The sequence below is a fragment of the Melampsora larici-populina genome (assembly GCF_000204055.1).
Source record: "Melampsora larici-populina 98AG31 unplaced genomic scaffold MELLAscaffold_4, whole genome shotgun sequence".
Lineage (NCBI taxonomy): Eukaryota > Fungi > Basidiomycota > Pucciniomycetes > Pucciniales > Melampsoraceae > Melampsora > Melampsora laricis-populina.
The window spans coordinates 2,655,812-2,672,968 of NW_006768768.1; the positions used below are offsets into that span (position 1 = coordinate 2,655,812).

A 17,157-nucleotide genomic window follows, 5' to 3' on the forward strand; every position below is an offset into this window, starting at 1 on the left:
TGCAATGTGAATAAAGTGAATTAGTGGTCTTGATACAACTACACTTTAATCTCATGCCACACATACCTTCATTATTCAGTGATCCATCCTGAATTTTTGAGCTGATGTGTGATGTTTCTGATTGATCAATGGGCCATCAAGAGTTGCCCGCAAATTCAAGATGGCATCCTCATGGGTGTCTCCTATGCAAGCAATGAAGTGATCACAAAATACAAGCAGAATGAGCATAAAGCAAAATTGATGTCAAAATGACAGCAAGTAAAATTGAACACCTTTGGCAATGTGCAATTCATGTGGGATATGAAATGCATTCTGTTGAATCTGATCCTTGAGTTCCTTGAAGTGCAAGTCTGCCAATGAAGCTGTGGTGCCATCCAGAACCGCTGAAAAACTATGGGACATTTTTATATATGAGTATTGGGGTGGACAACTATTGTTATCTGGAGCAATTGTCATGACTTATATAAGTGGTATGGAAGAATAAATAGTGACATAATGCTGTGGGTAAGAATGAGCACATCTTGACTTCAATATCTAACAGATTCCTCTCTCTCTTGGTTTTTGAAATCCCAGAGTATCTGCATGAATTGAAACCTTTGTACTTCAGTACTTTGTCTATCTGAAGGTTTATGTTGGGTAACCACCCCTCTGTACATCTTGATTAACCCAAGGGTAAAGTGAACAAACCACATTTCATCTGCACATCCCTTGGATTTTCTAAGGAGATGAACACAGCATAAAGTAGCTGAATCTCTCATATCTCTGTATAATGCTGTCCCACAAGATCATCATTTTAGGGATCAGGCAAAATGATATTCAAGTTGTGTTATAGGGTACTTTAAATTTAAAAAAACTGGCTATCTCGTACCTACCAATAGAGAAAGAATATTTTAAATTGTATCAGAGCAGATCATGTTCTAAAATATGTTCAATATCACACAATTTTCAAGTTTTTTTTGCTTTTCATTTGATCCAAAATGTTACGATGTGTGGATATGCAAGGATGGGCACCACTGAGTCATACTAAAAACATGTGATCTACTGCAATCAGATTTATTTACAGGTTGAGTCCATCCAAAATCCTCACATGTTACTACAAAGCCTTGATTTGCGGTGGATCTGCCAGGCCTTTTGGTCAAGTTGCTGCTAAAAAGGGATAAAAGATATCTCACAAAATTTTGCTTTGCCCAAACACTCTCAACCAATGAAATTATCAAGCATCACTCTTCTGACACATAGACTCTATTTGAACAAAGATGTGTGGGAACCAAATTGGAACAACATTGACAAAAAAACCCTTAATTGACAATAACAACAAATTCTGGGGCAGCCAGACAAAAAAAAGACTTACCTGTGCATAGTGTAAACAAAAACGGGTAAAGTTCTACTTGAGATGTTGGAAAGCTACAGTCTGCAAAAAAGGGAAATTGTGTTTTTTAGGTCAGGATGTATACATAATTAGAATAGCAACTGTAATTCTAGAAATTTTGCAGATCAGGTAAAATGTTTTCTATCAAACTATTATCACAGTATGGGATGCACTCAAGTGGAAAATCCCACAGACACCTTGAGCCCAACTTATAAGCCCCTCTTTTGATAGATTTTGATTCAGACATGGCCACGTCAAAAGAGGGACTTAGTTCAGCTTACATTCCAGTACTCCAGTAGTGCCTAACTATTGTAGATATATAGGCCAGCATAAGAAGTATACAGCCTAAAATAAAGCCTCCCCAAGGGCTGTTATTCAAAGAATCCTTGTCATCTCGTGGATTTTTTTATGGACTTTCCAGTATTTCTGGCTAATTGGGATTGGGCGAAGTGCAGTCCCAAAAAGTGACAGTTGCAATTCAGTTGATTTGGACACCTATTGAGTCCCATGGATCCCTTGTCCAAAAGACTTAAAAACCCACACATTTATTATTATTTTGAAAACAAGCTAAAGTCTGGTGGGTGGTGTATTGAAAAAGTTGTACAAAAAACCTGTGATCTGACAGGACCGGATGTTCTTTATTGTCATTTCCCCTGTAAATCCCCAAGGTGTCCAAAATGGAAGCCTTCAAAAAAACTTGCCGATTGCACTGGCCTACCTTTCACAGGCTCTGCCTTGGCCCGGTCCCCAACCGTAGGATCTATTATTTGGCTCTCACCGTGGCCCCGGAAGTTGAACCCATCTTGGGCTGTGGTTTTCCTGAGATCAGCTCAGCATACCAACTGTGAAGGTGTGTGTTTGATTTTGGAGGTGGAAAGCAATTTGAATCAATTGAGCTCAAGGATACTTGAGTACATGACTCAAACCTGATTGAGCAGAAGGCCTTGGGTAAGCTGATGAAAGGACAGGTTTGTGAAACCTATCCTTGCATTTTTGTGGCTGTGACAGCCTTCTGTGGTATTTGAAACTGCAGCAAGACCGGTTGAGCAAGATTTTGCCCAAGAGTATGAATGCTTTTTGTGTAGATCTTCCTGAGTCATCTCATTGGGCCAATCATGTGATCTATGTAGCTAAATACCTAGTCCTTGAATAGCTGTACTTTCTTATGTCCTTTCTTCTCCGGACCCAATCAATTGAACCTTGGTCCACCAAAGGTTTTTTTTTTCAGAGAGATTCAATTGATAATTGGGTTGACAGTAGGTCTTGAGTTGAGATTTGTTTCATCTCTCTTTTTTATTGATCTACCTCAAGTTATGAGACAAGTGACACACAATTGTACCTACATTCAACAAGAAAATTGTGCTCAATCTCATTTTGACAAGAATCTTGCATCAAATTACCGGAATTTTACCAGCAAACCTTGGTCAAGCTTTCTGGAATTGACCTTATCAAGGGTAGGTCAAAATACATGTAATTCAAACGATTCAAACAGACTGAATTGATAAATTGTGATCATTATATGTCCATTCACAACGAGTCAGCTTATCTTAGTTGCCTGTTCTCGTATTTTGACACGTTCAAGGTGTGACAGATGGACGGGACGGTGGATAGCTGTAAGGTCAGCTCCAACCTGTAATATTGCAAACTGTATGTTAGTTGCAAAGTATGTACGCCATACATGAGATATGGTGTTTGGGGGTAGGTGGTTATCCGCCTTCTCTTCATCCGACCTCCGGCGCTGTAGGGTACAGGAATCTTGTCTGAGAGCCTGAGAGCGCCAGGAGAAGATGGTGAAGATGGAAGGAAGATAAACTCCGGCACGCAAAACAACAAACCAAAGACTAGGAGAGAAAACAAGGGGGGGTTAGCGATACACCCCGTGTGTTCCATCCACTAGTCTCTGGAACATACAGAAACAAAAGTGGGGAGGGTGGGAGGACAGGAAAAATACGAGACCCGCAAGCTAGAGAAAGGGTGAGGATCAGTCGTGGAGGATTCTACCAGAATCTGGCTGACAATAAGATTGTCGAGTGGGTGAGAGAGATTGTGAGTAGAGACCACGTCAATATATTGTCAGGCATCCAGGCATCAGCTAAGACTTGTGTACGTCACAAGTCTTCTATCCAGGCACCAGTGATGGTTATTAGGTAACCATCCGGTTACTAATCATCCGGGACTCCCGTGCTAAGCTAAGCAGAGGCCTTACACATCGAGGGCCAGCTGCCCAAGTGCGGGCATGGACTGGAGTGACCTCCCTCGTGCCTTGTACGGGTACTAGATATTTTTTGACACAGATGAATCAATGGAAAACAAGTCAAAATATAATCTAACCCAGAAGAAAAAGATTGACAACTTGGATTGGTATTGCAAAGCTATCTTGAAGACCCTATCTAGGGTGAATCCCGCTGCAATAGATATTGAAGCTGAGAAGAAGAACCTTGTAGAGAAATATCAAGTGTGGAAACAGAATCTCCTGGAAAAATATGCAGATGAGCGTCAATCATTGGAATATGGTGGTTATGGTCTAAGGCCAAGAGCTGGGGACCATGGTTGTATTAACTGAACCTCATTTCATTTTTTTGATTATAACATCCAGAAAGCATTCTGCTGCGGAATTTTGACTGATTTTTGACTGTATACCAGAAATTGGCATAATGTTAATGCCATCTATTGCACTACAAATTTTCAATTGTCTCCCAGAAAAATAATTGTACTTGGATGAATTTCTGTACCTAAACCTTGCTTGTTGCAGTTATCTCTTTCCCTAGTGCTATGTAGAAGTCAAGTCAGTGATCTTTGGTAGATTGAGGGAACAAGGGTAACCAAACTTAGCACAATTGAGGTGATCCAAACTGGCTTCAGCTTCTCAACATGTGGATGGCAACTTGTAGAATAATAGAGAAGTTTGGTAGGCCTGACTGTATACAGCTTTTACTGACATCTGCCCACACTCAGAATGGTAGTTCAACTTCATTCCTTTTCTACTGAAGTCCCCAAACTTGCTCAAGTGTTATGTGCATCTCTTACACTAGCTCTTCCACAGTTTAAATTGTACCTGTTATCATGAGGTAGGTTTCAATGGTATACTTGATTGACAAATCAAATTAGATGGTTCAGAGGGTGTTGGGAAAGTGAGTCTTGTAGCGTTTCATATTGAGGAATTGCTGATTTATAATCTTGGAAGTTTTGAAATAGTGGCAGGATATGACTAGAAGACTCAACTCAACACTAGGTGCAACATTTTGGTGATCAATTTAAGGAATCAAGCAAAAAATTCATTACTAGTAGTTTACCAGTTTACCAGAAAAGTTTAGCAGGGGAGAAAATTCGAAATGGAGGTTTTTGGATCAATTGAAGCTCTTATGGGCTTATGTATTGGTCATTGGGTTAAAATTACATCATTTTATTTCACATTACTTATTAAGATCATTAGAGTTCATTCACAAATTTATTACAAAAAGAAAGAAAGAAAAACATAAGAAAAATTCAAAAATATAGGTATACAAGTTGGAAAATGGCTTTTAGGGTATTAATAATAAAGTTATGGGTTTTATGAGGTTAGAATATGAAAGAACAACATTGTATTATACTGTAACAATTTTAATCTTGAAGGTTGATAAGAAGAAACAGAATTTATTAGGGAAAAGGTACTTTTTTGGAGCTGGTAAACAAGGGGTATACATGTAGTTTGCATATGTAATGGTGGTAATAGTGGAATTTAAGGTTGCCAAGAGGATTTTCCGGGATTTTTAAGGTTATAGAGGATGATGTCATATTACATGAGAAAGAAAAGGAGAGTAGCAGCTGTGAAAAGTGAAGAAAATGGGCAAGTTTTGTCAAAAATGAGGGTTTTCAGCTAATTACATATGTCAAATGACGTCAGATTAAGTTGGTAGATAGCTCATTCAACACGGAAGAGTGGATTACATAATTTACAGAATTTAAATCAATAGTAGCAGAGGTGTATGTAAAAAGTTATAAGGCAAATAAGACAATGTTGTGAATCTCGAATTTACAGTCACAAGTCCACATGTAACACTAAAAACCTTAACTTCACAACTCAATATATTACTCATCACTCATCAGAAAGAGGTCATATGGGTGTGATAAATGATCAGTAACACAAGGGCCACAAGATGCACTTTAGTAATCACAAATTGGACCTCATCTGAAAAAATTTGTAATCTCAAAATTTGGTTTTCAGCTAGTTTACAAGGAAAAAATCACCAGTATTCATGATAAGAAGTGCTGTACATCATATTATTGTGTAATTGATCACTTTTAGCTGTGAAAATTACATCATTTATTAGTAACAAGATCATTACATTGCATCATCATAGGGTTTTTAGGGATTTCTGGGCGGATTTGATTGGTTTTGAGGCTGTTGACCATTATAAAAGTTGGAGTACATTGTTATATATACTTGGAGATGATTCTGGGACTGTTTTTCCCCTTTTTTCTTGATCATTTACGCGGTTATTATTTTGTTTATCATCATAAACTTATTTTAATAGTATCTGGTCCCTTAAATACGCCCTTTATTATAGCTATAAAGAGAAATTTACTTTAGTGTTGCAGTCAAAAAGAATTATTGGTAATAATATCATCAAGATATTGCTTATTTTCTTTAGTTATCATTTGGGAATAACAATATAGCAGTGTTGATAGTAATTAAAAATTGTGCTTTTGAAGTTAAAATACGTGTGAAAGTTATATTCCTTTGGTGCCTTAACGTTCTACAACGTTTGAACTTGAAATGTCTCCTGGTCTCACTTCTGCTTCAAGAATTACAGCCATTGTCTACAAAGATCCAAAACAGGATACAAAGGTCAAATCGTTATAGTCCACCAGGTGGATCAATTGATGCAGTGTGCTATTTAGCAACTCAATTCATTAAGATCATCTCAGCTCCTCTGGTCCAAATAAAAATGATGACACAAAGGCTCCATTGGTTGTATTGAACTTCTGTGCAATTTTCAACACAACTAATTAGCCGCAGTCAAGCATACATTCCTCATAGTTCACCCCAGTTTGATGTCCCATCACTTCACCTTGCTATTCAACCTATTTGACAATTCCACATTCCACATTTCTGAATCCTGAAATTTCCCTACAATCTATTATATGCCTCAGCCTACAAAATTATGGCTTGCCCATTCCAAGCATTCAGTTAAAATAGTATATAGTCCTTTGAATTCAGTTATTGCCCAACGTGATGTCAGGAGCCCCACTAGAAAGATCCACCAGTAAAGCTTGGCTTGCTCATACCTAGCTGTCAAGTCAGTCAACTTGGTGCGTTCACTAGCTTGGTTCTTTAGGATTTCAATCATAGCTGTGCAAACCACTTGGAGGTTGCGGTGATTCCTTATGAACTTGGCGTTGAGGTTGACCTGTTCAGTCTGAATATCATCCAAATGTTGGAAAAGGTCCTCCCAATTTTCTGACACACATTCAAGATAAAATCAGTCATCCACCTGTGTAAGAACTTTAATAGACTTCTATGGATACTCTACCAACCTTCATTATTCTGGGATTCATCTTGAATTTTTGAGCTGAGTGACCTCAATGGTCCATCACACATCTCCTTGAATTCCTTAACAGTTTCCTTGGTGACTACTATGAAACCAAACAAGTGTTGACCAAATGAAAACATGATGAGCAGAAAGCAAGATAAGTTTCAGGATGACAGAAAGTGATATTTGATACCTGTGATATCGTGCAACTCTTTTGCAATGTGAATAGCAACATCTTCAATCTGGTCCTTGAGCTCTTTGAAGGCTATAGTGCCATCCCAAACTTCTGGATAATTTTGAGGCATCTTGATATCATAATATTTGTGTGTAGATGAATATTGTGGTCTTGATAAACTGGAATGGATTATAACTGTTATAAACCAAAAAGTTTCAGGAGGCCCACACCTTGGGTAACACTGGGATCTTTTTGACTTCAAAATCTGAGAAATTCCCACCCTTACGTAGTTATTGAAATCTTGGGGATTCTGAATAGATGCACAAGCTTTTCACCAGGTCTGCAGACTGATGATCTCTCCTGAAAAACCAAAGAAGTGGGACCAGTTGTCAAGTGGAATCTCACATAATCATGAGCCAAATCTCCAAATCAAACCAGTCTAGTCAATCTGAAAATACCTCAGCTCTTAGCAGCTCATGTACCAACATGTTGAGAGCAGACTAAAGGGAACAAAGAAGGGTTGTGTTGGAAGGGTTTCAAGGTTGTACAGGACCACTGCATAGTTCTCTTTGATTCAATTGAAGATACTCCCTGGTTCTGTTTTGTTAATGTTCTGGACAGCTATTCAGCTGTATTGAATGCCACAAGGGCCAGTGTGGCTTTGCCTAGATCACACATAACCAAAGCTCTCAAAATGTTGACTCAGTAATGAGTAGATTCCATAATAAAATCACACATTCTGACCTTCATAGTGTCGTTTACTCAAGACTTTATTGAATCCAACAGGTGGACCAACATGACCAAAGCATCTTACTCTCAATAATCAAGTCAATTTGCTTAATAAAAGTGACAAGTTGATATCAAAAATGTAAAAAACCTATTCTTTCACCTAAGTAATCACAATGGAACTTATATTTTCTGACAACAGCAGAAGGTGACTCCTCCAGTGTGAAAATTCCACTTCAGACAAAATAGATATATTAAACAATGTTCCCTAATCAAAGGATTATTCAGTATAAGAAGATCATATGGTACATATAGGTACAAATTATATAATAGTACAATGTAAGGTTTCAACATGATTTCAAGAATGACAAAAACCTCTTTGGTCCCTACACCCAAGCATAATCATTCTAATGATGTTTTCCTCCATGATCAAGAAAACAAAGGAAGCCTTTGGATGATAACAAGTGTATCATTCTACAGCTTCCAATACTTTTAATATCTCTTCACAAGCTTTCTTTAATGAACCTCTTTCAGTAGACTGATCAAGCGCTTCATGTGCCACATACGTTAAAGCTTTGGTACTGATGGTGTCAAAAAGGTAATCATCAGTCATATTATCCCGTCAAATTCCTGAAGCAGGCCAAAAGAAAGAAAAGAAAGATACCATATCTATCCAAAAAGGACTTACTTGATCATTCCATCTAATCCATTGACTTGACACCCAATACCTGATATGACACTACCTATTGAGATTGTACAATTCAAAATCTCTTCACCACTAAGTTCAAAAGCAACTTGAACTCCCACTCATTCATCTTCTCTTTGTCCATTTATTTTCACCATTGCATTCACACTACAAGAAAGATAATATTTTCTGGGCAGAAAATTAAATTATTGATACACAAAAATATTGAGAGGCCAGGAGGAGAGCAAAAAATGAATAAAAATATGCATCTTGTTCCCTGCGTTGAGAAATTCACTCTGCATATTTTTCCATATTTTTACAGTCCATATTGATAAGTGTACTAACAATAAACCTTCACATTCATCCAAGTACAACCTGTAACAAGCACTGAAATTTGGCTCATTAGTGTTTAGAGAGACTTTTGATTTCTGAAAATACTCATAACTTATTCAATTCCGGTCCAAAACGCTCGATTTTGGGTGCATTGGTAAGCTGGAATTGTCCTCCAAATAGTTCATAATAGGAGCACACAGCATGCTGGTCTGCTAAAAAAGATATCATCTTTTTTATACATTTGTACATACAGATCCATAGAATGATTGTCATACTAGCTACATAGTCCTTGATCTTATGAAAGTTCAAGAGGAAGAGTTCAGCTTTCTAATGCACTTAAAATTGAGTGTTTTGAGGCAGATTTGACAAAGTTATAGGTGTTTTCAGAAATCAAAAGTTTCTCTAAACACTAATGAGCCAAATTTCAGTGCTTGTTACAGGTTGTAATTGGATGATTATGAAGGTTTATTGTTAGTACACTTATCAATACGGACTGTAAAAATATGGAAAAATATGGAGAGTGAAGCTCTCACCGCAGGCAACAAGATGCATATTTTTATTTATTTTTTGCCCTTCTCCTGGCCTCTCAATATTTTTGTGTATCAATAATTTAATTTTCTGCCCAGAAAATATTATATTTCATGTAGTGTCATCATCTTTTCTTTTCCTACTTCTACTGATACCCTAAACCTTTGTCTAATATTCAAGAACTCATATCTTGATTCTAAAGCTAAAGAACACGTTGAACTGACTTGGTACACATAATCCTTTTCCAGGGCAAGAATCAAATGTCAACATTCATCTTTTCATATCTTAAACTCAATCACCAAATCAAAATATCCTTATGAAGATTTCACGTACCTTCACCCTTTCATTGTACTGAAAATTTTGATCACAAAGTTCCTCATCAATTTAATTAAAGAAAAATTCATCAATCCTTTGCCTAACAAAGTCATGATCAGATAATAACGATTGATTCTCAGGTTTTTTTTCCATTTTAATTTAATCTGTCTCACTTTTGTAGATTCATTGCTTTTATGTCAATCAATTGATTCAAGGAAGAAGACAATTCCAATGTGTGACCCAAGCAGAAACTCTAATTGATTGTTATCAAATCTGACCATTTCCCATGCCATCATATCTTGTGAAACCAAAACCTCCTCTGCAAAGTAAACAACATTGGATCAATTGTGAAGCTTACAAGACCTTAAAAGAAAGACACAGATGACATCAACTCACTCTTTAGTGTAACTAATTCTTGTGTTTTGCATTCCAATCCTTCACAATCACCTTTCTTTTTCCATTGTCCAATCTGTGCCAAGCATTCTTTCTTCTCACTGTCCGTACCTTTGACTTGCTTTTTCCACAGTCTTTTCAGCTTCTGATTTGGCTAACATACCTCGCATGACCTCCACCACCATCCTAACAAAACACAAATATTGAAGCTCAGTTAGAGGTCAGGTGTGGCAATTACCAAGAGAGAATTCAGGAAAAAACCAATAGCTAACCATGAATCCTTGGTTTCCTCCTTCAAAATTTTTTTCACCGGCTGCAGGATTAGGACAAGGAAGTAGATACAATATTATTTATGGGCCAGAATTGAGAAACGAACCACATATGAAGACATGTTTTGAAATTCTTGAAAAGAACATGAAAACAGACAATTTTTTCAATGCATTCTGCTTCACAAAGCTGCAGCTGAAAGATTAATCTAAAAATTGACTTCAAAAGTCAAATGGTAAAAATATAAAAAACCATATAGACATGAAAGTAGTGAATCAGGTTATTCAGCCTCTGAAAAAACAGAACAAATGCAGGATCCACGTACAAGGAGGGTTTTTGTTGGTGCTAGGAAAGGACAATGTGTTGATAGGTTTTTTGATTTGGAGATTTGATTGGGAAGAAAAAATGTATGGTGAAGATGTCAAGGTAGCATATGGGTCAGTGAGAATCTTGCAAATCTGATCATTATCTATGATCTATTGTGATTATCTAGAATACTCACCTGTCATTCAAATCTAGCTATGAGCTTTGGTTTAGGAAAGATGTATGTAGGAATGGCTTAGGACAAGCACTTATGAACCTGTTGGAAGAGATTGGCAAAATTTGGAAGATGAAGAAGGTCATGCTCAGAGTTCACAAGGGTGTATCTTATAACCATCTCAATCTTGATTTGAGTGCATATATGAATTACAAAATACTGATCAGCAACATTCCATCAATAGCAAATCCAAGAGCTTCAAGCTTCTTAGAACTCTGCCTTGAGGCTTACTGAATCTTTACTGAATAGCCAAAGTCTGATAACACCTTGCCTTCCCAAGTTGAGGGTACAGATCCTACTGATTACAAAATCATGTGAAAACAACTTACCATCTGATCTCACAGAATGAGTGATTTTATGCATTCAACATGCAGTCGATTCTCTTGCAGTCCAACTTGTGTACAACAAATCATTCTCGAAATCATTCAAGTTTTTTCACTTTCCATTTGAGCTCATGGTATTCAATGAGCCTCAGTTATACAACAGGTCATCCTGGGAGCTCAAATTGACCATTTCTTAGCTTGCCTCCTAGTAAATCCATGTATTGTTTATCCAAAAGCTCATGAGCTTGTATACATCACACAGGCACTTTGTCAGAATACAACTAATTGTCACACAAAACACCTTCTGAATTCCTCTCATTAGAACCTCTGATACAGGTGGTAGCTGCAAATTAGATTTGCAAGTGTGGGGATAGCGTGACTTGAAGGGTTAGTTTGAGCTGGATCCCTTGAATCAGATTGATTATCTAGGATCAGTAGGGTGACTACTGGTTGTCTAGTAGGAAGAGTTGAAGCTCAAGCTTGAGAAGTATGAGTATGATCCATTGTTGTTGTATCATTGTTAGTTTGTGAGACCAAAGTTAATGAGATTGGATCAAACTTGATTGATGAATCAGATGGGATTGGACAATGAAAGTCAGTACAACCACCTTCCATGTGTGCAACAATTCACAAATACTCTACTTACGGCTCAGTGATGGCTGCCATGTTCTCCCCAATGGTCAGAGGTTTAACCCCCTCAAAAGATTTGAAGATTTCATATTCTTGAATTACATTCAATCCTTGATATAGTGCAGCAGTAATACCACAACTGAGGAAAGTCTCTTTCAGTTCAATTGCAAGTTGGCTATAAGGCTGAGGGAATATCTAGTTAATAACTAGTGAGATAGAAAGATCTCAATGACCAATAAATAGCAAAATGCAAACCTGAGGGAATATATAGTTAGTAACTAGTGAGATAGAAAGATCTCAATGACCGATAAAGAGCAGAAGGCAAACCTTCTCAAAGTGAGTAGAGAAATTGGTGAAGAAGAGAGATACAAAGTAGGCCAAAGACTACAACTATTTATACCAATCAACTACTCTAAGAGATGGTCACGAGGTCTTACATCATAACACAGCACACAGCATATGATGTCATAAAGAAGAATATGATGTAATGAGTATGAGACGAGAAACAAATAAGAAAGGATTAAATATGAGATTAGATAACCCAAACATAAGTATAAGAATTATACTTCAATTAGTTCTTCACTCAGTATCAGGTGTGATGGGCTGGGTGGATTTGACTGTTTGAAGTACCACAATCTTCCTGATTGTCTGGACTCAGTCAAATACGCAGGTTCTTAGCTTGCAAATCATCAAAATTCAAAGTGCTAGTGAATTCTTACCTGATCCATGGGATCTGACCGTCAATGGACCTGAAGCCGCGTTGTGGTGTGATACATGGCCAGGTACATTTAGATTTGGATGGAATGTGATCATATATAAAACGGATCTGAACTCAACCACTGGATACGTTTCAATTGTTGTTTGCCATCCATGCAGACCCATCTTATTTTTGTTTTAAAATCATGTGACAGGCTTGCCCCCTGGGAATTTGACGGATTCACAGGCCCCACAATTCTTCTTTCACTGAAAAGCAAGATTGGCACCCATTTGCTAATTAACAAATACAAAGTAAGGTCAATGTAACAATCACAATAATGGTAAACAGAAGGAGCAGTGGGTTTTACTTTTGAAGAATTGTGTTTATCAGAGACAATTGCACGCTATTGTGAAGTCAAATGGCATAAGTCACAGTCTGTGAAAAATATTTTAAGTTAAGCCATACTCTCTGACCCAGACCACATCCTGTTGATTGGGCCGCTCTACATCTATCAGACCTCTGCAAGAGCAATCACAATGTTGATCAAAAATGAGACAAAGTTGTGCATGACTGAGACAAGTAAGGAAGAGACCACACACCTTGACATTTTCCTGTAGAGTTCCTGGTAGAATTTGAACAGTAGTTGAGACACACCTCATCATTGGCAAGCTCAGATGATGGAAAAATTTGACACACCCCTGTAGACAAAACTTTGCCGTTTGCAGCTTGGATCTCTCCGCGGATTTTGTAATCTTCCATTTCTTCAATAAAATTTGGAGATGCATCATTAGCTTCAAATTCCAAAGTATCTTCTTTTGGAAGCTTACACTGTGGTGGCATGGTGTTGGTATATGACTGGTATAAGATAGAAGGGAGAGTCATAAGCTACAAGGTCAACCAAATTGCCTTTTGAAACCATTTTAGGGCCTTGGAATTCTCTTATAACTTACCTGATCAACAAGTGGGTCTAATTGCCATGACCCACCTGTACATCTGGAGATCAACTTTATCTTCATTCAAGCCACTTGTGAGGTCCAGACTGTTCCCAATCGCGTGCTCAGTCTTCTTTTTTGGGTAAATTCTAGAATATGTCAAGGTTTACAAAAAGTAAACTTGGGCTTGACTTCTGGCCAATCAATCAAATTAAAAATGAGAGATTGAACTGGGAGATAGCTCCACTTTAAACCTCGCATCATGCATATCACATAAAGAAAAATCTTTGAAATCCGTGTTAAGCCCAACTTCAGTCATTTGTCCTCATTTATGGGATACAAAGTTGAATCCGGGAACGGTCCCGGATTTTTTCCCAAATTTCCAAATTTCCTTAATTTGATTGATTGGCCAGAAGTCAAGCGCAAGTTGACTTATTCGGATTCAACTTTGTATCCCATAATTATAGAACTTAACACTGTCCCACAAATCATCAGTCAGAGCATAGTTTGTGAAAATTGTGTGGTGTTGTTCAATTATGAATACTTGGGCAAAGTGAAGTTTTTTAAAACCATATTTTAGATTATTTTCACGTATCTTCAATTGAATAAAACTGGACAGGTATTGCCAAATTAATCATAAGAGAGGATTTTCAATACCATCAAAGTGGACAACCATCCACAAGTTGTGAAACTCCATCATTCTTTTTTGCTTTTTATTTGATCTAAAAATTGTTGGTGTGTGTTCCACTAACTCGTCCTAAAGACATGATTTTCTGTGATCTGTGATATCTTCAGGTTGACTCCATTTGAAGACCTTATCTGTTTATACATATGCAGATATAAGTAGTCTGTATATGTGGTGGATCTGCCAGGCCCTTTGTTGAATTTGCAGCTAAACTCAGTTTTACAAAATTTCAATTCACCCAATCCCAGATGTTCAATTTTATTCAATTGAGGAAAATACATTAAAACTCAACTTTACAAAATTTTGGACTTCCCATACACAGAGAAAGTTTGGTGGAAGTGGAATTTTGTAAGAATTATTTCAGCTGCAACTCCAACAAAGTGACTGGCAGCATTCAAGCCACAAGTTCGAACTTGGGCTCAGATTCATACAAAGGTTGGACCAGGATTTCCAGATTGGATGCACCTATCAAGCCAGCAATAACCAAGATCTGATGACACAGCCCATATTGGTAGAGTCAACAAACAGGATAGGACATCCTTCAGGTAAACTTGATCAGCTGTTTGTGCACTTTTCTTTTCCTCAAAACTGGAATGTCACAGGATTTCTTCTTCTATTTGATAGATTAATTGCAAATCTCAAAAGTTGAACTTGGCTGGGAAATGACAAGGGCCTATGTAGTGTCATCAGTAGGGATTGAGTGGAGTGGATCTTTGTAAGATAACTTTGAGAGTACATATCTTCAATTAAACAACAATGGACAGCTACGCCCAAATTAATCACGGGAGAGTAAACAGAATTAAAGCGGACAACCCAAAGACATGTGATTTTCTGTGATCTGACATATTGTCAGGTCCACTCCATTTGAAAACCTTGTAGGTTTATACACATGCAGATATGAGTAGTCTGAATTTGTGGTGTATCTATCAGGCCCTTTGTTTGAGTCACAAGGATTAACACTTGATAATCGTAAATAAGCAGGAAAGAAACTATGTCAAACCTTCTGAAAAAGTCTCACCTAGTCCATCAGATACTGAGCCGTATGGGTGGGTCTGCAGATGTAAGAAGAGTCAAGAAGCCCCTTTTTGGGGTATCTCTCAATATCATTATATCATTGAGTCTCTATCTTCCATCCTTGATGTAACAATCATAAGTCTACATCAAAATGCCCATCAAAATTTCTGACCTTCTTGATGGAAAACCAATGCCTGGGATGGACCAACATTTCAAGAACCCAGGGGAGATAATCAAGTGTCAGATTTCTTGTTGTGTTGAGCATGGGTTACATCGTGTCAAAGGTCCGTTGATACTTTGAATTTGATCTCAGTCTTATTAGATCTCAGTTTTATTATTGGCTCATTTGGTTACATGCTGTGGTCATGTTTTGGTTTTTGTAGGTAATTTGTGGAAAGCAGTTAGGGACAATCAAGGGATCTTTGAAAGCTCTTTGGCAAAGATACACTTGGAGACATCTGATATCAGCTCAAAGATTTTGGCTGAATCACAAGCCATTGAAGGTTAGTTGAGCTAATTCACATCTGTTTCAGCTCATCACAGATTTAGTATTACCCACTAAGCAATGAGATTTGGAAATTTCAAGCGAACTGGAAAGCACTTGCAAAAAAATTGAAGGGGATGCAGACTGAACAAGCAAGTCTGAAGAAGGATATTGAAGAACTGAAAGAAAAATACCAGTCTGCTCTACATGAATATCATAAAGAGCAAAAGAAGAAATGTTTGGACTTTCAAGAGCTTTGTACTGATGTTGCCAATATCAAGAGAAACTTTGAAGACTATCAAAATAAGGAATCCTTCAAGTTTGAAGCCATGCAAGAGCAGTGTAAGGATTGGCAGTCAAAGGTGGAAGAAAGACTCAGTGAGATTCCCTTATTTGAAAGTTTTCTTCAATTTTTCAAGTCAATTGATCCTTGCTGTGGACTGCTTTGTAGAGAACTACTGTGGCCAACACAAGCTATACTGCTCAATACTATCAATCTTCATTGTTTTATCTGTAGCATTGGCTGCTCATGTAGTTCTAAAACACAGAGGCTAGCTGGGCTTATAGAATAATGGCAAGGTTTTGAAGTTTTAAATTTTGTTACCAGTACCATTGAAGCATATTTTATATCACCAACACATGGTGCTTTGGTCATATTCACACACCTCAAAATAGACAACACCAAGGTTTCAAATTGGACAAGGCAAATGCGCGTACTTCCAACACCGCGGCAATGAGGCACTTAAACCTCATCCGCTAATTGTCGTGTGAAATCTGTGCCATGGATTTGACACTCAATTATTAGTGCACAAACCCATAATTGCAATACGCAAACATTGCACATAAACACTACCAATAGAAGGTGAGCACAAGTAAAAACACAAATGAAAGAAAAGCTCTGGAGCCAACACCTGAGGTGTCCCGCTTTGATCTGCTTCTTGGCGGGTTTTTTTGTAGAGGGGAGGTATACCGCTACAGACAATCATTGCTCTCGATCCGCTTTTGGAAAACACCCGCTACATGCTTGATGAAGCGCGGCGCACATTGGAGGCGCTCTCGCTCTGCTTCATCATTTTTCTGGGCAAGGGGGCGGCACGAGGCAAGGCTTTATTCACATTTTTTTTTCAAATATTAACACCACAAGAAAAGTCTATGTACAATATCATAGAACAAAAACAGATCAAGTATCATATGTAAATTAGATATAGAAGAGTGACGAGAAATATAAATAAACAAAAAAAGTCAGATTAGGAAATCAAAGAGTGACGAGATAAAATAGTAGAAAAGACAAAGTAAGCAGACCAACAAACAGCAAAAGAAAAGAAAAAAAGAAAGATAAGGTACTAAGATAAAGTATTAAAGAGTGACTGGATAAAGTAAAAGACAAGTAGAATAGAATGATAAAAAAAGATAAAATGGGAATACAATGATCAGATTATTCAATGACAATTGGAGATTTTTTTGTTTGTGCGTGTTTTTCGAATGACTCCAGATAAGCAAGACAGTCTGAGAACTTGTCATTGGTCGTGATTCCTGATCTCAACTATTCC

General features: G+C 37.5%; 2 protein-coding genes across 2 annotated transcripts; one reads left to right on the forward strand and one right to left on the reverse strand.

Moving 5' to 3' along the window:
• Window positions 1-6,565: 6,565 nt before the first annotated feature.
• On the reverse strand, window positions 6,566-7,187 carry MELLADRAFT_60096 (uncharacterized protein; the record flags this gene model as incomplete). Its single annotated transcript, XM_007405616.1, has 4 exons — window positions 6,566-6,599; window positions 6,638-6,809; window positions 6,887-6,985; window positions 7,076-7,187. 4 exons carry the CDS (start codon window positions 7,185-7,187, stop codon window positions 6,566-6,568), a joined length of 417 nt encoding a protein of 138 aa, XP_007405678.1.
• An 8,087-nt stretch (window positions 7,188-15,274) lies between these two features.
• MELLADRAFT_102961 (uncharacterized protein) lies at window positions 15,275-16,162 on the forward strand (the record flags this gene model as incomplete). The annotated part of the gene is made up of 4 exons (XM_007405607.1): window positions 15,275-15,407; window positions 15,507-15,626; window positions 15,710-15,985; window positions 16,125-16,162. 4 exons carry the CDS (start codon window positions 15,275-15,277, stop codon window positions 16,160-16,162), a joined length of 567 nt encoding a protein of 188 aa, XP_007405669.1.
• Between the last annotated feature and the right edge of the window lie 995 nt (window positions 16,163-17,157).